Source organism: Tasmannia lanceolata, unplaced genomic scaffold (genome assembly GCF_043159265.1).
Source record: "Tasmannia lanceolata isolate RefF3 unplaced genomic scaffold, GAP_Taslan_0.1 ptg000003l, whole genome shotgun sequence".
NCBI lineage: Eukaryota > Viridiplantae > Streptophyta > Magnoliopsida > Canellales > Winteraceae > Tasmannia > Tasmannia lanceolata.
In genome coordinates, this window is record NW_027518680.1 from 26,443,288 (window position 1) to 26,468,033 (window position 24,746).

The 24,746-nt window shown below is 35.0% G+C and overlaps 1 protein-coding gene across 2 annotated transcripts; it reads left to right on the plus strand.

Annotated features, from left to right (window-relative positions):
• On the plus strand, positions 1–24,453 carry LOC143862103 (uncharacterized). 2 transcript variants are annotated; one of them, XR_013240166.1, is made up of 2 exons: positions 1–483; positions 2,954–3,421. XR_013240166.1 is itself a non-coding variant. In XM_077373102.1 (2 exons), the coding sequence occupies exon 2, from the start codon at positions 22,430–22,432 to the stop codon at positions 23,597–23,599; it is 1,170 nt and encodes a 389-aa protein (XP_077229217.1). In that variant the 5' UTR covers positions 1–483; positions 22,050–22,429; the 3' UTR covers positions 23,600–24,453. The 2 variants fall into 2 exon arrangements, 1 of the variants encoding a protein (XP_077229217.1); XM_077373102.1 differs by lacking the exon at positions 2,954–3,421 and adding an exon at positions 22,050–24,453.
• The last annotated feature ends 293 nt before the right edge of the window (positions 24,454–24,746 follow it).

Sequence of the window (24,746 nt, forward strand, 5' to 3'; positions counted from 1 at the left end):
TTAGGTCATTAATATCTTGATCTGACTTTACGGATCATCAATCGGGACAAAATAAGCTAGGGTCACTTCATAGCCCGGACCCTGATTCCATTCCGAGACCCGATTTCCGTAAATCGTTAGATCAATGGCAGATCATGACCTGGGTCTAACCATCCAAAACCACCTAACCTCTCCTCTCATCCTAACCATTCAAACCTCACCTAACCTCACCTAACCTCTCCTCCCATCATAACCATCCAAACCTCACCTAACCTCACCTAACCTCACCTAACATCACCTAACCTCACCTAACCTTACCTAACCTCACCTAACCTCACCTAACCTCCTATCCCATTCTCCTATAAATACCCTCTCATCTCACCAAAGAAAAGAAGGAAAAAAAAAGAAAAGAGGAGAGAACCCCTCTCTTAGAAAATTCAAGCCCTCTCTCTAGACCAAATCCCTCTTCTCCATAAGTTTGCATGGAATATCGTCTACAAAAAGGTATGTCTTTTGGAATTTTATTTTCTTTTCTATATTTGTAGGATTGAGTGTTGTTTTGCGTATATTTTGGTTGATGTCATGTTTAATTTTGTACTAGTTTGGCCTTGGTCATGTTCTCACTTATGCTAAATATAATTAATGTGTTAGGGTCATTAGAACCTATTTGCGATGGGATGTTGAAATCATTGGCTTGTTAGGGAATTTAGATTTCTTTTGGGAAAACAATTCATTAAAAATTTTGAACATTTACAAGAAAGAAAACTTGAATTTTACATGAATTATCAAAACCCATTTAATTTGGCTTACAAAACCTCCATCTTTCAATTGATAACAACAGCCCCCACTCCAATTTGATAACAACAGCCCCCACTCAATCTCAAGAACCCAATATCCATACCCCACCTTGCCAAGTAGATAAAAACAACCCCTTTTTCAAACATCCCATTTGAATCTAATCTCAGGCCCATTCAAGCCATTTTTCATATTCACCGTCTTTTAATCACTAAAAAAATAAGAACTATCAAAAGAAAACATGGGGGTGCCAATATCATTCCCGTCATAGTGCTAGCTGTTAGACTTTAAACAGATTTTTCGACCTCTAAACAACAGAATCGTGGGAAATGGTTAACTACAAAGTAGTAGATATTTTCGTGCCGTTTCCAACGAGTATTCGTGCTAGATCAGACAGCGAGCGGTTAAAAAGTTAAGTCCAAAATGGTTGCGGCACACCTTTAGGCATTTCCAGTTTAATGTTGCTGTCCTTTTGTTTGCAACACAAATTCGAACCTCTAAATCACAGATTTACAAACAATGGAGAACTACAAAGTTGTAGCCCTATAAAAGATCTTTCCAACGCATGTTTGTACGTTGAATTTGGCCAAGCGGTTAAAGAGTTACGACAGTTTTAGTGGGCTGCATTTGTCAGATCTTTTAATGGTCAATGGTTTGTCGAATTTGTGCAATTGTCAAAACTTGGTTGTGTTAACGTCATTTTCCAAACCAAAATCGAAAGACATTAATCTAAAGTACATCCAACCTAAAATTAACAAAACTAAAATTCACCCATTTAAAATCCACTGATAAAAATCCGTTAAAAGCCATTAACCAAAAGACCACTAAAAATTTCAAATGAAACTAAAACCTTCTAAATAAACAACTTTAAAAGCTACCAAACACACTAAATACCTTCAGATAATAAAAGCTTCAAGAAAACTCTAAAAGTTTCCACAAACCCAAAAGAATTCGAGATTCCCAAGAGCCGGTGGATTCAAAATTCCTTTAGGAACCCTTAGAGCCCAATTTAGGAACACTGGTGTCGTGTCGTGTCGTGTCCTAAGTTTTAGGGAGTCCTAGGTTTTAGGGAGTCCTAGAGTCAGGAGTCCAGCCTCATCACGGACGTTTGCTATGTATAGCAACCGTGCCATAGGTTTAGTTACACTAGTCACCCGATCTTTTCCATAGGACAAGCCTAGTAAACTAGGATGTAGGCTAACCTGCATTAGTCTAAGGGACAACTTGCATTTAGATAAGAATCATATAGCATCTTCGATGAAATCCTAAGATAATAAAATCCTCAACTTGAATTAAATAACTTCTCTTAAAACTGTTGAAACAGTCAATCCCGTCTAGGTCGGTGTCTTAGTTGAGTTAGGCATATGTAACTTAGCTTAGGTGCACCGAACTACGTCGACTCTGATCCCAGTGAGGCTTGGGTACGTAGGCAGCTTGGATGTCTGATGGCATACCACCCGCGAGTCGGCACCACAAACAAATTGTGGTGTTTTGTATATTAATTTTCTTGTAAATGCTTAATCAAATCACTTAGGACTTTCCATGAAATTAGAATTTTAGGAGAACTTTCACTTAGATTGAATCCAGACAAATTAATAAATCAAGATACACATTTAGGATTCACATTGAAATTAGATCATAAGATGCATGTCACTTAGTTCGCACATTAACATAGAGTTGAATGAGCCATTTAAAATAAATTTAAAAGAGTTAGCTTTTGGAATCGAAGACCGATTATCGGGCAAGAATGGTGCATGTGGTGGATAACTCCCCATACCTTCCATTCTCGTAACCAGGTAGCGAGTCTAGATTTCTGGTTAATTACGGGTCCTAGATCCCACATCTAGGTGGCGACTCTGTCAGTCTCTTTCGTGTGGAATTCGGATTGCCTTAGTGATCCCAAGTTCACATAAAAGACGAATTCAAATCAATATTAAAATGCACACGCCAATCGCGTGGATACGAGAGACCAAGAGAGAGAGAGCGGCGGCTCGCGCCCCACACCCCTCTCGCGGGATCAGGGTACCACAGGGATTAATTAATTGGATTCCTAAAATCAATTTACCAATTAAGCCTTAACATGTTTTAACCCTTGATCAATTAATAGAGATATTAAGAGTTAGGGTTTGGATGTTACTTTAAGCATGCATTCACTAACCCTTGTTTGATTAAAATATAGATACAAGTTGGCTTAGAGATTACTAATCACCACAATGTACAAATGAGAAGCAGAAGAAGAAAGCATCCACAAGGTTCAAGATTTATAGTGGTTCGGTCACAACTTGACCAATTCCACTCTTCCAAGTTTTCTTCCTTGGGATTCTTCACAAACCACTAAGATTCTTCAAAGGGCGAATCTCAAAGCCTTACATTAACTCTTTCTTCAAAGGGATTACACCCTTTTCTGCATGAAGCCTTTCCGAGGAAACCTTCCTCGTACAGTTGATTTACCTTTCTTTCCGGGCCAAATCGGAGACCCTCAAACATAGAATGAAGAAATAAAAAGAAAGAAACTCTCAATGCCTCTTGATAGGCGGATTACAAAGTTGTAAGCTCACAAACTCTCCAAAGAATATATACAAATGTAAAGCCTATGGAGATACTCTTGATAGAATGTGAAAATGCAAATTCAAAGAGGTTTAACCTTTCATATAAAAGTTTTGGTTCAAGAAGATGGGATTTTATCTTGACAAAGGTTATGTAGAAAGGTTTGGATAGTGTATATATAGCCCACAAGAAAATATGACCGTTTGGGGGTAAAACTGTAATTTACAGGGTTGAAAAAGTCAACCTGCGAAAGCCCCAACGGATCTATTTCCCAGTCGCGGCGGTCGACCGAGGCACGGCGGTAGCCCGCCCTTATCGGGCTCTTAATTTGAATTTTAAAATTCATACCGGCGCAGTCGACCGGTCCAATGGCGGTTGCGCTGCGAGGGCCTTACTGTTTGAATTTAATTTTTGCTCAAAACACTATCGCGTTCGATCGGACCCATGGAGATCGATCGCCCACACCATATTGGATTGCTTTTGTTTTGAACAGAAACGTATCCGAGGTCGCCCGGCTTGCCCCGGTCGACCGGCCCGATAAATTTTTAGATAACCTGGATTTCCAGGTTCCATCCCGCGGTCGCCCGGTCGAATGGCCTTGAGTGAAATTCCATTTTAACTTTAAAATCCCTGGCTTTTGGGCTCTGGTCTTTTGGCTTTAGTACAAGATTTTCAAACACATTTTTGATTGTGTTGATGGTTTTCAAAGATTTAAAATGTTAAGTATAAAAACCATTTTGAAAGTGCATTTTATATAAAATCAAGAGGACTCCAAATACATTCTAAAAATAAGAACCTTGAGTCTTCTTGGAATGTCTTGGCTCCTTTGCACTTTCTTGGACTTATTCGGCTTGAGAGAACATTTTGACCTTTTCTTGGCTATTGTGACATCCTCCAATCTTCACTGCATGTTGTGAGGTACATGAAGTGTCACCAATGACTTGTTCAACTCTAAGCTTCTTCTTGACACTTACTTAGGAATTTGTGGGATCTTCATGATGAGCTTCTTTACTTGAGCATCTTCAAATGAGGATGACTCAATTTATTTAGTTGAGAAAGGATGGAGATTGAAAAAATAGAAAATTTTTTATTTTCAAAAGTTTACAAGACATCCATCTTTTAGACATATGAAACCCTAGAGATGGGGTCAAGGAGCTTTTAGCTCAGTTTTGAGATGAGACTGAGATCAAATTGAATCTTAGATTTAGTTGATAATTGATGAAGATTGAAAAAATAGAAAGTTTCTTATTTTAGAAACTTTATAAAACATCCATCTTTTAGACATATGAAATCCTAGAGATGGTGTTAATGAGCTTTTAGCTGAGTTTTGAGATGAGGATGATATTTAATCTTTGATTTAGCTGATGAAGGATGAAGATTGATAAAATAGAAAGTTTCTTATTTTAGAAACTTAGAAAACATCAATCTTTTAGACATATGAGACCCTAGAGACGGTGTCAAGGAGCATTTAGCCAAGTTTTTGGATGAGAATGAGAGAGTAACGAATCTCAGATTTAATTGATGACGGATGGAGATTGAAAAATAGAAAGTTTCTTATTTTAGAAACTTTATAAAACATCCATCTTTTAGACATAGGAAACCCAAGAGATGATGTCAACGAACTTTTGGCCAAGGTTTGGGATAAGAATGAGTGGGTACTGAATCATAAATTTAGTTGATTAAGTATGGAGATTGAAAAAATATAACGTTTCTTCTTTTAGAAACTTTATAAAATTCCATCTTTTAGACATAGGAAATCCTAGAGATGGTGTCAAGGAGCTTTTAGCCAAGTTTTGAGATGAGGATGAGATGGTATTGAAACTTAGATTTAGTTGATAAAAGATGGAGATGGAAGAAATAAGATTTTTTTTATTATATAAACATTATAAAACATCCATCTTTTAGACATAGGAAACCCTACAGATGTTGTCAACGAGCTTTTAGCCAAGTTTTGAGATGAGAATGAGAGGGTTATAAATCTTAGATCGATAAAGGATAGAGATTGAAAAAATAAAAAGTTTCTTATTTTAGAAACTTTATTTAAACATCGTTCTTTTAGACATTGGAGAACCTACAGACGGTGTCAAGGACCTCTAAGCCGTGTTTGGGATGAGGATGAGATGATATTGAATCTTAGATTTTGTTGATTAATGATGCAGATTGAAAAATTAGAAAGTTAATTATTTTAGAAACTTTTTAAAACATCAAACTTTTAGACATAGGAAATGATAGAGATGGTGTCAAGATGCTTTTAGCCAAATTTTAGAATGAGGATGAGATGGAATTGAATCATCAATTTAGTTGGTTAAGGGCGGAGATTGAAAAATACAAAGTTTCTTATTTTAGAAACTTTATAAAACATCTATATTTTAGACATAGGAAACTCTAGAGATGGTGTCAAGGAGCTGTTAGCTAAGTTTTGAGAAAATGATGAGAAGATATTGATTCTTTGATTTAGTTGATGAAGGATGGAGATTGAAAAAATAGAAAGTTTCTTATTTTAGAAACTTTATAAGACACCCATTTTTAGACATAGGAAACCCTAGAGTTGGGGTCGAGGATCTTTTACCCCAGTTTTAAGATGAGGATGGATGGTATTGAATCTTAGATTTATCTGAGAAATTATGAAGATTGAAAAAGTAGAAAGTTTCTTATTGTAGAAACTTTATAAAACATAAATCTTTTAGACATAAGAAACCATAGAGATGGTGTCAAGGTGCTTTTAGCTAAGGTTTGAGATGAGGATGAGATGGTATTGAATCTTTGATTTTGTTGATGAAGGATGGAGATTGAAAAAATAGAAAGTTTCTTATTTTAGAAACTTATAAAACATCAATCTTTTAGACATAGGAAACCCTAGAGATAGTGTCAAGGTGCTTTTAATCAAGTTTTAGGATGAGGATGAGATATTATTGAATCATAGATTTAGTTGGTGAAGGATGGAGATTGAAAAATATAAAGTTTCTTATTTTAGAAACTTTATAAAACATCCATCTTTTTTTACAAAGGAAACCCTAGAGATGGTGTCAATGAGCTTTTAAGAAAATTTTGAGATGAGGATGAGATGATATTAAATCTTTAATTTAGTTGATGAAGGATGGAGATTGAAAAAATAGAAAGTTTCTTATTTTAGAAACTTGTAAAACAACCATCTTTTGACATATGAGACCCTAGAGACGGTGTGAAGGAGCTTTAAGCCAAGTTTTGGGGTGAGAATGAGAGAGTATTGAATCTCAGATTTAGTTGATGACGGATGGAGATTGAAAAATATAAAGTTTCTTATTTTAGTAACTTTATAAAACAACAATCTTTTAGACATAAGAAAACCTAAAGATAGTGCCAAGGTGCTTTTATCGAAGTTCTGAGATGAGGATGAGATGGTATTGAATCGTAGATTTTGTTGGTGAAGGATTGAGATTGAAAAATAGAAAGTTTCTTATTTTATAAACTTTATAAAACATCCACCTTTTAGACATAGGAAACCAAATAAATGGTGGCAACGAGCTTTTAGCCATGTTTTGAGATGAGGATTAGACGGTAATAGATTTGAGATTTAGTTGATCAGGGATCAAGATTATAAAATGGAAAATTTCTTCTGTTAGAAACTTTATAAAACATCAATCTTTTAGACATAGGAAACCTCATAAATGGTGTGAATGAGCTTTTAGATAAGTTTTGATATGAGGATTAAATGGTATAGAATCTTTGATTTATTTGAACAAGGATGGAGATTGAAAAAAAAAGTTTCTTATTTAAAAACTTTATAAGACACCAATCTTTTAGACATAGAAAACCCTAGATATGGTGTCAAGAAGCTTTTAGCCAAGTTTTGAGATGAGGCTGGGGTGATTTGGAATCTTAGATTTTGTTGATAAAGGATGAAGATTGAAAAAATAGAACGTTTCTTATTTTAGAAACTTGGTAAAACATTCATCTTTTAGATTTAGTTGATGAAGGATGGAGATTAAAAAATTCAACGAGCTTTAAGACATCTTTTGGAATGAGAATAAAAGGGTATTGAATCTTAGATTTAGTTGATGAAGGATGGAGATTAAAAAATTAGAAAGTTTCTTATTTTAGGAAATTTATAAAATATCCATCTTTTAGACATAGAAAACCCTAGAGATGGTGTCAAGGCTTTTAGCGGATCAGATTGTATGGAATTGTAGATTTAGTTGGTGAAGGATGAAGATTGAAAAATATGAAGTTTCTTATTTTAGAAACTTTATAAGACATTCAACTTTTAGACATAGGAAACCCAAGAGAAGGTGTGAAGGTGCTAATAGCTAAGTTTCAGATTAAGATGAGATGATATTGAATCTTTGATTTAGTTGATGAAGGATGGAGATTGAAAAAATAGAAAGTTTCTTATTTTAGAAACTTTATAAGACATCCATCTTTTAGACATAGGAAACCCTAGAGATGGGGTAAAGGAGCTTTTAGCTAAGTTTTAAGATTAGGATTAGATGTTATTGAATCTTAGATTTAGTTGATAAATGAAGAAGATTGAAAAATAGAAAGTTTCTTATTTAAAAAACTTTATAAAACATCAATCCTTTTGACATAGGAGACCCTAAAGACGGTATTAAATCTTAGATTTAGGATATTGGTGTAAAGGAGCTTTTAGCCAAGTTTTGTGATTAGGATGAGATGGTATTAAATCTTAGATTTAGGTTATAAAGGACTGAGATTGAAAAAATAGAAAGTCTCTTACATTAGAAACTTTATAAAATATCCATCTTTTAAACAAAGGAAATCGTAGAAATTGTGTCAATTAGGTTTTAGCCAAGTTTTGAGATGAGGATGAGATGGTATTAAATCTTAGATTTAGTAGATAAAGAATGGAGATTGAAAAAATAGAAAGTTTCTTATTTTATAAACTTCATAAAACAACCATATTTTAGACATAAGAGACCCTAGAGAAGGTGTGGAGGCGCTTTTAGCCTAGTTTTGGGATGATGATAAGATGATTTTGAATCCTCGATTTAGTTGATCATGGATGGAGATTGAAAAAATAGAGAGTTTTTTATTTTAAAAACTTTATAAAACTTCTATCTTTTAGACATAGGAAACCCTCAAGATGATGTCGACGAGGTTTTAACCAAGTTTTGGGATGAGAATGAGAGGGTATTGAATCTTAGATTTAGTTGATGGAGGATGGAGATTGAAAAAATCGAAAGTTTCTTATTTTAGATACTTTAGAAAACATCCATCTTTTAGACATAAGAGACCCTAAAGATGATGTCAAGGTGGTTTTGATATTGTTTTGGGATGAGGATGAGATGGTATTGAATCGTAGATTTTGTTGGTGAAGGATTGAGATTAAGAAATGGAAAGTTTCTTACTTTATAAACTTTATAAAACATGAAGCTTTGAGACATAGGAAACCTAATAGATGGTGTCAACGAGCTTTTAGCTATGTTTTGAGATGAGGATTAGATAGTTTTGAATTTTAGATTTAGTTGATCAAGGATGGAGATTATAAAATGGAAAGTTTCTTATTTTAAAAACTTTATAAAACATCAATCTTTTAGACATATGAAACCTCATAAATGGTGTGAAAGAACTTTTAGCTAAGTTTTGTTATTAGGAATAGATGGTATTCAATCTTTGATTTATTTGAACAAGGATGGAGATTGAAAGAATAAAAAGTTTCATATTATATAAACTTTATAAAACAACAATCTTTTAGACATAGGAAAATCCTACAGATGATATCAATGAGCTTTTAGCCAAGTTTTGGGATGAGAATGAGAGAGTATTAAATCTTATATTTAGTTGATGAAGGATGGTGATTAAAATAAAAAGTTTCTTATTTTAGAAACTTTATAAACATCATTCTTTTAGATATAAGAGAACCTAGAGATGGTGTCAAGGAGCTTTTAGCCGTGTTTTGGGATGAAGAAGAGATAATATTGAATCTAATATTTAGTTGATTATGGATGCAGATTGAAAATATGGAAAGTTTATTATTTTAGAAACTTTGTAAAACATCCATCTTTTAGACATAAGAAACCCTAGTGATGATGTCAACGAGTTTTAAGTTAAGTTTTTGGATGAGCATAAGAGGGTATTGAATCTTAGATTTAGTTGATGAAGGATGGAGATTGAAAAATTAGAAAGTTTCATATTTTAGAAACTTTATAAAACATCCATCTTTTAGACATAGGAAACCCTAGAGATGGTTTCAAGGTGCTTTTCGCCAAGTTTTGGGATCATGATGAGTTGGTATTGAATCGTAGATTTTTAGTTGGTGAAGGATGGGGATTGAAAAATAGAAAGTTTCTTATTTTAGGTGTCAAGGAGCTTTAAGCAAAGTTTTGAGATGAGGATGGGATGGTACTAAATCTTAGATTCTGTTGATGAAGGATGGAGATTGAAAAAATTGGAAGTTTCTTATTTAGAAACTTTATAAAACATCCGTCTGTTGGACATAGGAAATTCTAGAGATGGTGTGAAGGAGCTTTTTGCAAAGTTTTGAGATGAGGATGAGATGATGTTGAATCTTAGATTTAGTTGATTAAGGATGGAGACTAAAAAAATAAAAAGTTTCTTATTTTAGTAATTTTATAAGACATCAATCTTTTAGACATATGAACCCCTACAGATGGTGTGAAGGAGCTTTTAGCCAAGTTTTGAGATGAGGATGAGAGGGTGTTGAATCTTAGAATTAGTTGATAGATGACGATGAGATCATATTGAATCATAGATTTACTTTATGAAGGATGGAGATTGAAAAATTAGAAAGTTTCTTACTTTAGAAACTTTTTAAAAAATGAATCTTTTAGACAAAGGAAACCCTATAGATGGTGTCAAGGTGCTTTTAGCCAAGTTTTAGAATGAGGATGAGATGGTATTGAATCGTAGATTTAGTTGGTAAAAGATGGAGATTGAAAAATAGAAAGTTTCTTTTTTTAGAAACTTTATAAAACATCCGTCTTTTAGACATAGGAAACCCTAGATATGGTGTCAATGAGCTTTTCGCTAAGTTTTGAGATTTGGATGAGATGATATTGAATCTTTGATTTAGTTGATGAAGGATGGAGAAGGAAAAAAAAGAAAGTTTCGTATCTTAGAAACTTTATAAGACATCCATCTTTTAAACATAGGAAACTCTAGATTTAGTTGACGAAGCATGGAGATTGAAAAATTAGAAAGTTTCAAATTTTAGAAACTTTATAAAACATCCATCTTTTAGACATAGGAAACCCTAGAGATGGTGTCAAAATGCTTTTAGCCAAGTTTTGGGATCAGGATGAGTTGGTATTGAATCGTAGATTTACTTGGTGAATGATGGGGATTGAAAAATAGAAAGTTTCTTATTTTAGGAACTTCCATCTTTTAGACATATGAAACCCTAGAGATGGTGTCAAAGAGCTTTTCCCTAAGTTTTGAGATGATGATGAGATGATATTGAATCTTTGATTTAGTTGATGAAGGATGGAGAATGAAAAAATCAGAAGTTTCTTATTTTAGAAACTTTAAAAGACATCCATCTTTTAGGCAAAGGAAACCACTTAGATGGGGTGAAGGAGTTAGTATAAGTTTCGGGATAAGGATGAGATGGTATTGAATCTTAGATCTACTCTATAAAGGATGAAAATTAAAAAAATTGAAAGTTTCTTATTTTACAAACTTTATAAAACATCCATCTTTTAGACGCAAGAGACCCTAGAGCCTAGAGACGATGTCAAGGAGCTTCTAGCCATATTTTTAGATGTAGATGAGATGATATTGAATCTTAGATTTAGATGATGAAGAATGGAGATTGAAAAAATAGAAAGTTTCTTATTTTAGAAACTTTATAAAATATTAATTTTTTTGACTTAGTAAACCCTAGAGAAGGTGTCAATGAGCTTTTAGCCAAGTTTTGAGATTAGGGTGAGAAGGTATTAAATCTAAGATTTAGGTTGTAAAGGATGGATATTGAAAAAATAGAAAGTTTCTTATTTTAGAAACTTTAAAAGACATCCATCTTTTAGACATCCGATACCCTAAAGATGGGGTCAAGGAGCTTTTAACTAAGTTTTGAGTTGAGGATGAGATGGTATTAAATCTTAGATTAAGTTGATAAATGATGACAATTGAAAAATAAAAAGTTTCTTATTCTAAAAACTTTATAAAACATCTATCTTTTAGACGTGGGAGACCCTAGAGACGGTGTGAATGAGCTTTTAGCCATGTTTTGGGATGAGGATGAGGTGATATTGACTCTTAGATTTACTTGAAGAAGGATGGTGATTGAAAAAATAGAAAGTTTCTTATTTTAGAAACCTTATAAAATATTAATTTTTTAGACTTAGTAAACCCTAGAGATGGTGTCAAGGAGATTTTAGCCAACTTTTGAGATTAGGGTGAGATGGTATTAAATCTTAGATTTGGTTATAAAGGATGGAGATTGAAAAACTAGAAAAATTTCTTAATTTAAAAACTTTATAAAACATTAATTTGGTAGACTTAGTAAACCATAGACGTGGTGTCAAGGAGCCTTTAGCCAAGTTTTGAGATTAGGGTGAGATGGTATTAAATCTTAGATTTAGGTTATAAAGGATGGAGATTGAAAAACTAGAAAGTTTCTTATTTTAGAAACTTTATAAAATACCCATATTTTAAACATATGAAATCCTAGAAATGGTGTCATTGAGCTTTTAGCCAAGTTTTGAGATGAGGATGAGATGTTACTGAATTTTAGATTTAGATGATAAAGGATGGAGATTGAAAAAATTGAAAGTTTCTTATTTTATAAACTTTATAAAACAACCATCTTTTAGACATAGGTGACCCTAGAGATGGTGTGAAGGAGCTTTTAGCCTAGTTTTAGGATGATGATAAGATAGTTTTGAATCTTAGATTTAGTTGATCATGGATGGAGACTGAAAAAATAGAAAGTTCCTTATATTAGTTTAAAGAACATCTATTTTTTAGACAAAGGAAACCCTAAAGATGATGTCAGCGAGGTTTTAACCGAGATTTGGGATAAGATTGACAGGGTATTGAATCTTAGCTTTAGGTGATGAAGGATGGAGATTGAAAAAATAGAAAGTTTCTTATTCTAAAAACTTTATAAGACATTAATCTTTTAGACTTAGTAAACCCTATAGATGGTGTCAAGGAGCTTTTGGCATAGTTTTGAGGTGAGGAACAGATGGGATTGAATCTTAGATTTGGTTGATGAAGGATGCAGATTGAAAAAAATGAAAAGTTTTTTATTTTAGAAACTTTATAAAACAAAATTTTTTTTAGACATATGAAACCCTAAAGATGGTGTCAATGAGCTTTTAGCTAAGTTTTGAGATGAGGATGAGATGATATTGAATCTTAGATTTAGTTGATGAAGGATGGAGACTGAAAAACTAGAAAGTTTATTATTTTAGAAACTTTATAAGACATCAATCTTTTAGACATAGAAAACCCTAGAGATGGTGTCAAGGGGCTTTTAGCCAAGTTTTGAGATGATGATGAGATCGTATTGGATCTTAGATTTAGTTGGTAAAGGATGGAGATGGAAAAAATAGAAAGTTTCTTATCATGAAAACTTTATAAAACATCCATCTTTTAGATATAGGAAACTCTAGAGATGTTGTCAACGAGCTTTTAGCCAAGTTTTGGGATGAGAATGAGAGGGTATTAAATCTTAGATTTAGTTTATAAATAATGGAGATTGAAAAAATAAAAAGTTTCTTACTTTACAAACATTATAAAGCATCATTCTTTTAGACATAAGAGAACCGAGAGACGGTGTCAAGGAGCTTTTAGCCGTATTTTGGGATGAGGATGAGAAGATATTGAATCTTAGATTTAGTTCATTTAGGATGGATATTGAAAGAATATAAAGTTTTTTATTTTAGAAACTTTGTAAAACATATATCTTTTAGACATAGGAAACCCTAGAGATGATGTCAACGAGGTTTAAGCCAAGTTTTTGGATGAGAAGTAGAGGGTCCTGAATCATAGATTTAGTTGATGAAGGATGGAGATTGAAAAATTAGAAAGTTTCTTATTTTAGAAACTTTCTAAAACATCAATCTTTTAGACATAAGAAACCCTAGAGATGGTGTCAATGTGCTTTTAGCCAACTTTTAGGATGATGATGAGATGGTATTGAATCGTAGATTTAGCTGGTGAAGGATGGAGATTTAAAAATAGAAAGTTTCTTATTTTAGAAACTTTATAAAACACCTATCTTTTAGACATAGAAAATCCTACAGATGGTGTGAAGGAGCTTTTAACTAAGTTTTGAGATGAGGATGAGATGATATTGAATCTTTGATTTAGTTGAGAAAGGATGGAGATAGAAAAGATTGAAAGTTTCTTGTTTAGAAACTTTATAAGACATCCATCTTTTAGACATAGGAAACTCTAGTGATTGGGTTAAGGAGTTTTTTGCTCAGTTTTGAGATGAGGATGAGATTGTATTGAATCTTAGATTTAGTTGATAAATGATGAAGATTGAAAAAATAGAAAGTTTCTTATTTTTGAAACTTTATAAAACTTTCATCTTTTGGACATAAGAAACCCTGGAGATGGTGTCAATGAGCTTTTAGCTAATTTTTGATATGAGGATGAGATGATACTGAATCTTCGATTTAGTTGATGAAGGATATAGACTAAAAAATAAAAAGTTTCTTATTTTAGAAACTTTGTAAGACATCTACTTTTAGACCTAAGAACCCTCTAGTGATGGTGTCGAGGAGCTTTTAGCCAAGTGTTGAGATTAGGATGAGAGCGTATTGGATCTTAGATTTAGTTGATAAAGGATGGAGATTGAAAAAATAAAAAGTTTCTTATTTTAGATACTTTAGAAAACATCAATCTTTTACACATAAGAGACCCTAAAGATGATGTCAAGGTGCTTTTAGCAATGTTTTGGGATGAGGATGAGATGGTATTGAATCGTAGATTTTGTTGGTGAAGGATTGAGATTAAAAAATAGAAAGTTTCTTACTTTATGAACTTTATAAAACATCCAGCTTTTAGACATAGAAAACCCAATAGATGGTGTCAACGAGCTTTTAGCTATCTTTTGAGATGAGGATTAGATGGTTTTGAATTTTAGATTTAATTGATCATGGATGGAGATTGTAAAATTGAAAGTTTCTTATTGTAAAAACATTATAAAACATCAATCTTTTAGACACAGGAAACCTCATAAATGGTGTGAAAGAACTTTTAGGTAAGTTTTGAGATGAGGATTAGATGGTATTCAATCTTTGATTTATTTGAACAAGGATGGAGTTTGAAAAAATAAAAAGTTTCATATTATTGACTTTATAGAACAACAATCTTTTAGAAATATGAAATCCTAGAGATGATATCAACGAGCTTTTAGCCAAGTTTTCGGATGAGAATGGGAGGGTATTAAATCTTTTATTTAGTTGATGAAGGATGGTGATTGAAATAGAAAGTTTCTTATTTTAGAAACTTTATAAAACATCATTCTTTTAGACATAGGAGAACCTAGAGATGGTGTCAAGGACCTTTTAGCCGTGTTTTGGGATAAGGAAGAGATAATATTGAATCTAATATTTAGTTGATTAAGGATGGAGATTGAAAATATGGAAAGTTTATTATTTTAGAAAGTTTGTAAAACATCAATCTTTTAGACATAAGAAACCCTAGTAATGATGTTAATGAGTTTTAAACTAAGTTTTTGGATGAGAGTAAGAGGGTATTCAATCTTAGATTTAGATGACGAAGGATGGAGATTGAAAAATTAGAAAGTTTCATATTTTAGAAACTTTATAAAACATCCATCTTTTAGACATAGGAAACCCTAGAGATGGTGTCGAAGTGCTTTTAGCCAAGTTTTAGGATCAGGATGAGTTGGTATTGAATCATAGATTTAGTTGGTGAATGATGGAGATTGAAAAATAGAAAGTTTCTTATTTTAGGAACTTTATAAAACTTCCATCTTTTAGACATATGAAACCCTAGAGATGGTGTGAAAGAGCTTTTACCTAAGTTTTGAGATGATGATAAGATGATATTGAATCTTTGATTTAGTTGATGTAGGATGGAGAATGAAAAAATCAGAAATTTCTAATTTTAGAAACTTTAAAAGACATCCATCTTTTAGGCATAAGAAACCATAGAGATGGGGTGAAGGAGTTAGTATAAGTTTTGAGATAAGGATGAGATGGTATTGAATCTTAGATCTACTTTATAAAGGATGAAAATTAAAAAAATAGAAAGTTTCTTTTTTTACAAACTTTATAAAACATCCATCTTTTAGACGTAAGAGACCCTAGAGCCTAGAGACGGTGTCAAGGAGCTTCTAGCCATATTTTTAGATGTAGATGAGATTATATTGAATCTTAGATTTAGATAATGAAGAATAGAGATTGAAAAAATAGAAAGTTTCTTATTTTAGAAACTTTATAAAACATTAATTTTTTTGACTTAGTAAACCCTAGAGAAGGTGTCAATGAGCTTTTAGCCAAGTTCTGAGATTAGGGTGAGAAGGTATTAAATGTAAGATTTAGGTTGTAAAGGATGGATATTGAAAAAATAGAAAGTTTATTATTTTAGAAACTATATAAGACATCCATCTTTTAGACATTTGATACCCTAGAGATGGGGTCAAGGAGCTTTTAACTAAGTTTTGATTTGAGGATGTGATGGTATTAAATCTTAGATTAAGTTGATAAATGATGACAATTGAAAAATAGAAAGTTTCTTATTCTAAAAACTTTATAAAACATCCATCTTTTAGACGTAGGAGACCCTAGAGACGGTGTGAATGAGCTTTTAGCCATGTTTTGGGATGAGGATGAGGTGATATTGACTCTTAGATTTAGTTGATGAAGGATGGAGATTGAAAAAATGGAAAGTTTCTTATTTTAGAAACCTTATAAAATATTAATTTTTTAGACTTAGTAAACCCTAGAGATGGTGTAGACACCCCATTTTGACCGTACCCTGAGCCTCCCATGTTTGAGCAAAAACCTATCAAACCAATGTTTTAGGACCCCAAACATCACCCTAGGCTAGCTTAGGGTCACAGCAAGGTCCCTGCAAAATTTCATCGAAATCCGAACACGTTTACCTAGTGAACGAGTAAAGGCAAGGTAGTAGTGCAAATGCAGAACAGGGGGGTGAATTATCAAAGAGAGGGCTAACCCAAATTCATATAAGACACGATCCATTCGTGCGTTTATCAAGTTCTCGCGCAAAACTGCGCGCCCATCAACTGGTAGTACGGATATCAACCATCAAAAAAATCCTTATAAATACCATCGTAACCCTCCTTTAAAAAAAATTAAAAATTCTCTGTTAGAGAGAGAGAGAGAGAGAGAGAGAGAGAGAAAGCTCCGGTTAAGATTCTATTTCTAAAGCCATAGAACTAAGCTATGTGTCTTAGATTTATCCATTTCTAAACCCCCATGACCTTTGATTCATACTAGAAATTTCAGATCTGGATCTTTTGAACAATGAAGCAGAGTTATAGATTTTTTTCAAAGGGTTTTTCAATCAATGTCACCAGATCTGGTGATATCTTGGTTTTGAAACGGATTCCGGCTATGTTCTAAGGTTTGAATCCTCCAGGAGATTTCGATCTACTAATACAAGTCACTTACAGATCTGGAAGAAAAAGGTAGCTCTGATTCCCTTGTTTTCCGTTATTTTTCTTAACTCTCATGTTCTTCCATGAATCATGAGATTTGTTTTCCTTAATTTTAGTCTCTTCTCTAATCGGATGGTGTTTGGTCCACTCGATTGTACGTTTTCCAGTTTTGATGCCTGAATCATATTGTACTAGTTGATTTTGAATCTCAATTTTGGTCTTGATTTCAGTTTGTATGATATGATTACAAATTTTTTTTATGCTCAAACAATCCATGGATGATAGCTATTTTGTGATTACTAATTGATTTTGTAATGTTTTTTTTTTAGTTCAATAAGTCCAGTGAATACATTTCTCCTTTATTTTGACAATGACTTCTCAGTGAATGTTTGAAACCTCTTTGGATAAGAATGTCTTGCTCTCATCTTGAAATTAAATGATAGTTTTTCTTTGTGAAGTTCCAAAAGGAACATAAAGAGTATATGATTTTAGAAATTTCCAGAGCATAATTCATAATAAGGCTGGTGACCACCGGTTCTTATACATTTCAATTATCTTCTTGGTTCTATGCAATTTAATCCCATACATGCTTGAATTATAAGTCATTCTTAAATGTGAGTTGCCACCAGTTCATGAATGTTGGAAATCAACCCTATACATGTATGGCTGAGTTCTGGCGTGCCAGATGTTTTCATGTTTGCTTTATTCTAGTTGCTCCAACATGCTTTGTTTGATTTTTTTTTCTTCCTTTTGTACCTCATGGCCATTCTGCCCTGTTTGCAGCCTTTTGTTTTTTATCTCACTCCTCGGCCAATTCGGTTTCTTGTGAATATATACAATCGAACTTAGTGTCTCAGGTTTAATTTCATAGTTTGGATTGGGAATGGGTTTACTGCTAGTGTGCAGGTAGGTTGAGGGTCTTAGGATTACTCAAATTTCTTGCCTTCACTATATTATGCAAAATTGCTTGAAGTCATGGTGTATTGTAGTTTTCAATGTATGGTTGGATTGTTTCCATTTTTGCCCAAGAGAGGCTTGTTCATTCAACAGGTTGATTATGAATAATACCAATTCAACCCTGTTCGATTATTGCAAGATTCGGCTGTAGTCTCTCTTTGTGATTATGAAAACCTTGTGGGATTTGTAATAATACTTGGAGGGTTTATAGAGGTCTCGAAGCCTGTTTGCATTGAAGTTTCTTTCCCAATGAAGTCTGTGAGAAACACCAATGTTTTTTTTCTTGATAGTTGCATGAATTCCCTCATGTCTCTAGCTATTCCTGTAGTAAATTTAAGCCATTGGTGAAGAGATTATGTTACCCAATGATGTTCTGATAATTGCTAAAGTCCAGCATGCTTTCTCTCTTTAATTAGAGCTGCCAAAATTATTATTGTTTTCAAAAAGCCTTACACATCCATTAGAAGAGAAAAGGCATGTTGCATTTGTACAATTATCTAGTAATACATATAGTTTTTTCCCTTCTTTGAATGTAATATTGTATTGTACCATCTAGATAGATCTTTTAGCATATTGGTGACTGGTATTCTTTTCTTGCTTAGTCTTTTGGATACCCTTAGGTATTAGAAGCCCATTTATTGCAAAGGCGATGAAGACTTTAGTCCAAGCCCATCATTAGGAAACTTGCTCACTCCAAGTAGCACTCCCCTCTTTACTTAAAAGACTTGCCCAGTCTTTTAGGTGTGTATCCCTTGTACATTAGAAACTCATTCATTGCAAGGGCAATGAAAGAGTTATCTAGAGCCCACCCTTTTAAGAGACAAGCTATGTCTCGGTAGAAAAGTAATCAATCTTTTGGAGACAGGCTTTGTCTCATTAGTGAGTCATCCATAGGAAGCTTGTTTAGCCTCATCTATAAAACACCTTCATTAGTTGAGGATCAATTTGATCTGATAGTCACCCTAACCTTGTCCATCATTGCAATGGCAATGATAAGATTACTTGGAGCCCATCTCTATGTTTGAGAGACTTGCCCAGTCTCACTACCCCTCTTTTATCTTATCTTCTTTTAGGAGACTAGCCTAGTCTCACTTGCACTTCCCTCTTGGGGTTATGCATTAAGAATCAGTCCTTTCATATAAGAGTCTGTCCTTAGCCAGAAATTCTTTTCCATTAGCATAGGAGTTTTTCTTTAACTAGAGAGTCAATCCTTCTTTCAGGAGTCAATCCTATCATCATAGGGGTTAAGATTCTTTCCAACCTCTCATCAAATCATTGTGATTTTTTTTATCCACTCCTGCAAGGTATAGGATGCTGTCCAACCCTTGCAGAGTCGTGATTCTATCATTTTCCCCCCGCAAAGCATAGGATGCTGCCTTTGCGGGATATCAGGAGTCTGTCATACGCTTATGATGATAGGAATTTGTCCTCTTGAGTCAAAAACACTTGAAAATCCAAAAATATCTGAAAAACTAAAAAATCTGAAATGTCAGTCATTAAGAGTAGTTAGAAAATTCTGTTTCCGATCTACGTTGGCTTGATCCCTTTCCACAGGGTACGTAGTACAGTTTGGCATCCACATCCCAAGTCCAGCCAAACCTTTAAAAATAAACATTTCAAACCTTCTACAAAAAATACAGAACTTCTTTAAAACCTTTCAAAAAGATCTCCTCTAGAGTTAGGAGTCTGTCCTAGCTGTTTGAGGTGTTTTAGAGTTAGGAGGCTGTCCTGATTTGTATTGATATGATGTGTCTTGTCGTGTGAGTGTCCCTAGGGTTAGGAGGCCTCGAGTCGATCGGTTAGACATTTAGTCGACCTGATGGCTAGACTAGGAAGCATATAGTCAGCCCATGGTATTCATTAGGTTGCACAGCCTAGATACACATAGGGTGTAGGGCCCACCCGCATTAGTTGAAGGCTAATCAACTTGCATTAGTTAGGGCATATAGAGAGTCCTAAAAATTACAATTCACTTGAATTTAAGCAATCGTACAAAAACCTTTAAAAATCAGTCGAGTCTAGTGGATCGAGTCTAGGATAGCGGTTCTAGATGGTTAGGCATTGTAGTTTAGAACAGGTCATCGAACTACGTTGACTCTGATTCTTCCCGAGGTCGGGATACGTAGAGCAGCCAGGATGGATGGCCATTGTGGTCCGAGTCAAGTCCTGCATTAGAGTTTTAGGATTTATCTTGTCCAGTCATGTATAAAATTGAATTGTGTTGTTTGTTTTGCTGTGTTTTCTTACTTTCATGTACAGATCCTATACCTTTAGCTGTAGCATGCATGTGTTTGCACACCAGAACTCAGACACCAATTAGGTATGACACTCATAACTTAGATATTCTTAGGCGACACTTCTTTCATTTATTTTGTGTATGTTTATTACTCATCTCTGAGACATGCATAATTAGGTAGACGTCTTCTCGGAGATATATGTTCCCATTTCACATGACTTTCGCTCAAAACTCTTCAAAATCAATAATAAATGGCATAAGAGACCAGGTGCTTGGACTTGGGCCGACGAGGGTGCTCTTCGGACCTTCCAAATTCGTAACCAGGCACGAACCTTCTTTTTATATCTCTGGTTATACGTTGCAATAGAGCATAGTATGGGATCCAAGGCCCACTTCCTTGGATGGCGACTCTTCTTTGTTTAAGGTACGCCTCCAATCTGGGCTACTCCCTGAATCGAGAGGTATCTCACCTTATATCGCCACTCATGCTGTGAGAGGCACATTCTTTCGAGAGTTCCTTGGTAGAGCTCTCCATTTACGTGGATGATCTGTAGAGAGAGAGAGACATTCTGTCTGTCTCGTGTGGGGCCCGTCCCCCGCCCCTCTCTCGGATCGGGGTCCACAGGCTGGCGACTCTGCTAGGGAATTCTTTCGAGATATTGCCTAACTCTGTTAAAATGCTATTTTAATTAATTTTGAAGAAATTTGAGCCAAAATCATTATAAATGGGAATTTAATCGCTTAGAATCCAGGGGCACGAAATAGGTGTTTAAAACACACACTACACAGCATACATCATCATTTTTTTATTTTATTATTATTTTCTTTTATTAATTTTTATTATTATTGGCTCCACGGGATAGATACAATGCGTGCCACATGGGATGTCATTACCCTGATGGTGCTGTTGTATTTATTTGCAAGCTATGGGCCAGTGCTGCAGTCGTAAACACTCGGTGTACTTGTGTTTACAGCAGCCGGTGAGCAATGAAGCATACTGTATATAACACTCGGTGTACTTGTGTTATACACTTAAAGTATGAATCATATGCATAGTGCCCGATATATTGAGTCCGGAGCTCTACTTTCATTTTACATATATTATGTACATGGATATATTTGTTGATTTAGTAAAACCTAATCAGGAGTCGCATGTGCTTATATATGTATCACATTCATATAGGGATGAATATGTGTTACTTACACATGTGGAGCTTAGATTTAGGAGCCATGTCCTATCCATAGATTATTGTAGCTCACCTTATGTGGCTACAGCCCGGTCCTAGGACACTCACATGTCTGTTTTGATTCAAGTGTCTTGACTCTGTGGGATTATAGTTAGGGCTGGTGCCCCTGGTTAGGATGTATATGTATATGTATGTATATATATTGATTATTAGAGTAGGGCCTACTTATTCAGTGAGGTTTCCTTATCTAAGTAGATCAATTTTATCAATTTATCTTCAAGATTTACCCGATCTATGACCTACTTCTGTCATTTTGTGGCCGTAGTCTTCTTTTTGATCTACTGATCATCTTTCATCATGGATGAAAAATTCAGTGTTACCTATCGTATCCTTCTCCTATGATTGATTCTGATCTGATTATGTTCCACTTGTTTGATTGAGAGTTTGTCCTGCTGATATTTATTCGAGTGTGTATTCTTGTAGAGAGCCTCGCTTTATCTTACCCTTTCTCCCTGCATAGCTGTTATGCTGCCGAATTTTCTCCAAATACCTTGGGTTTGGTCGGTATCCTTTTAGACTTGTTGACAAACTCTATGTGCTTATCTTACCATATCTCTTTGCATAGATGTTATGCTGCCAGATTTTATCCATGGGAAAGATATATTCGCATCATCTCTTGTCTCAACTTGCATATGAGATTTTCATTTGATTACCCTATATTGAACTATAGTGTTTGTCAATTCCATGGCGGGAGTCTGACCTTGTTGACTTCACTCATTTTCAGTACCTATTTCTATTCAACCCACACCAGAACCTATGGCTGAATCCGGAAATACTCTGGCCTAAATGAATGAATTGATGAAGTCTATGCTCCAACAGATGAATAATATGAGTGAGGAGATAGTCCGTCTGAAAACTGATAGAGGTTCTGCTTCTGAAGGACCTGCACCCCAGCAAATTCCGCTTATACCTCCTCCACCCCCAGTGGCAGCTAGACCTGTTGTATTCCCAGTTGAGGATGACTTTGATGAAGAGCAGTACGCAGAAGAGAATTGTCTTCCCCATCTGGATAGAACTGATAAAAGCAAAGGGATTGTAGACAGGTTAGATAAGTTAACCCGAGAAATGGAAAGCATGAAGTTCTAAGGCCCTAAGAAGCTGAACATGGCCGATTTTATTGTAGCCCCAGGTGTTGTTCTTCCTCCTAAGTTCACAGTACCTGATATTGACAAGTATGATGGGACAGGGTGTCCCACAAGCCATCTGAAGTCCATTATCCCACTATTACAACAGCATGGTCTGTCTCCAGAGCAGATTGCTCTCCTATTCCCTAGGTCTCTAGTCGGAACTGCTAAGAAATGGTTTTTGAGCTTAAAGTCTGAAGAGATCAGAACCTTAGAAGATATTGCAAACAAGTTTGTGGAACAATTTTCCATGGAAGAGGGAATCGATGTAACCAAAAGGGATCTGAAAATGTTGAAACAAGGGCATGATGAAACTTTCACTTCCTTCATCCGAAGATGGAGGAGAAAAGCTGCTCAGATGACCCACATATTGTCCGACGAAGATCAGATCAAGATTGTGGTTAAGAATCTGTCTCCACAGTATTACCATCATATGGCTATCCAGTATTTTCTTGATTTCAACCATCTCATTAAGACTGGAACCCAGATAGAGGATGCACTGACCAAAGGCCTAAAGACAAGGACCTCAACTGATGTTAGAGACAGAAAGAGGACTATGGTAGCAGCTGAAGATGTCAGCAATGTGGAGACCTCTCGTCAAACTTTCAAGAAGGTAGCTCAAAAAGGAAACAAGCCTATTCAGAAGCCAAATAAAGAGATTGCTTCATTACCGAAGAATCTTGAAAAAGCTTTCAGAGAATTGGTTGGAGTGGGTAAACTTGAACTTCCTGAACCTTCTCCTCCTCCATATCCTCTTCCTAGAAATGTTTATGAACAAGACTTCTGTGAATATCATCGAGTTCATGGACATTCAACCAACAGTTGCCAAGCCTTGAAACATAAGATCCTAAAACTTTTCAAGGATGGTACGGTAGTTGTTGGAGAACCCAGTGCTACTAGAAAACCAGTGCGAAGGTCAGTTGGCCCTTTACCGATGGTAGGAGCTATCTCTATGGATGAACCATTATTGGATCCTGCATCCCTTATTCGTCCTATCTCAGAAACGCCACCTATTCCATCAAACTTTCGACCAATGGAGGAATTATTTGAAAGGTCGGCCCTCATCAGAGTGGAAAACTGGATGGTTAAACTTTTTGGTCAGATGGCCATGCTAACTGAAGAAATGAGGGAGATGAAAACTCAGATATGATATCTGTCCACTGGATGTGATTCAGCTCCTAAGCAGTTTGCCGATATGGGTACTATGACAGAAGAAGCATCAGTTCAGAGTTTAATTCTTGACATATATGTTGATTTGCATAGTTGGACAAAGCTTGTCATTGTTTCCAGTGAGGTTAAGAATATTGAATCATCTCACCAACCCCTTAAGAAGCCAACAGAAGTGGAAGAAAGGATGGGTCAGAAACTGAGGAGGGAATACGCTCAGCTGCCATGTTCTCAGGAAGTTATCATGAAGAAATGGGTCAGTGAAGGGCGTTTGACACTTTTAGATCCGAAGCTTCTTCCTAACCCACTCCCCAAACACTAGAGAAGAGATCAGTATTGCGAGTACCACAGAGGTATTGGTCATACAACAGAAAAGTGCCTGGCATTGAAACACAAAATTCAGGACGAGATAGATGAAGACTCTTCCCTTCTTCCTGAACTCTGTGCTTTTGTGAATTATGCACCGGTTAGACCTATTCAACCCTTCAAAGGTTCCACCACCTCTGCTTATGCCGCCTCAGAGGAGAGAAATGAATCGAAAGGAAAAGGAAAGATGTCAGAATTTGAGCCTCCGAAGAATGTCAGGGCAGAGAGCATGATGTCACCGGCAGGTTTTCAAGGGCAGTTTGGACCAAGTAGACAAAACTACATGGGACCGCCTCTTCCGAGATTCCTATACCAAGATCGGAACCACTAGCCGACAACATCATGGAGGAAGGCGTGCTACTCGCGAATTTCAGTGCCAAACCCTTATCTCTGTTCAAAAGTCATGTTCCAAGTGTCATATCTCAAGATGGTTCTATCAAGTGTATACCAACTCTTGTGTTGAAAGTTGGTGAGTCTTAGTGTCAATATATAAAAAAAAAAAAGTGTGTCATGTTTGTCACTCTTTCTCATTTAGAGTCAATGTTTTATTTTTTGTCAAGTCTGATGTAGAGCCCACTGAGGCGTGTTGAGAACTATTGATGTACTTGAAAGTTTTCAATTCAATAAAGTTTGATTTCAATGTCTTCAATATTCTATGATTCACTCTTAGATCTAATGTTTAAATAACTAAAGACACCCTTCTCGGATGAGAATGCAGACGAAATTTCCCTCGAGATCTGAAACATGATCAAACGAGAGGAAGA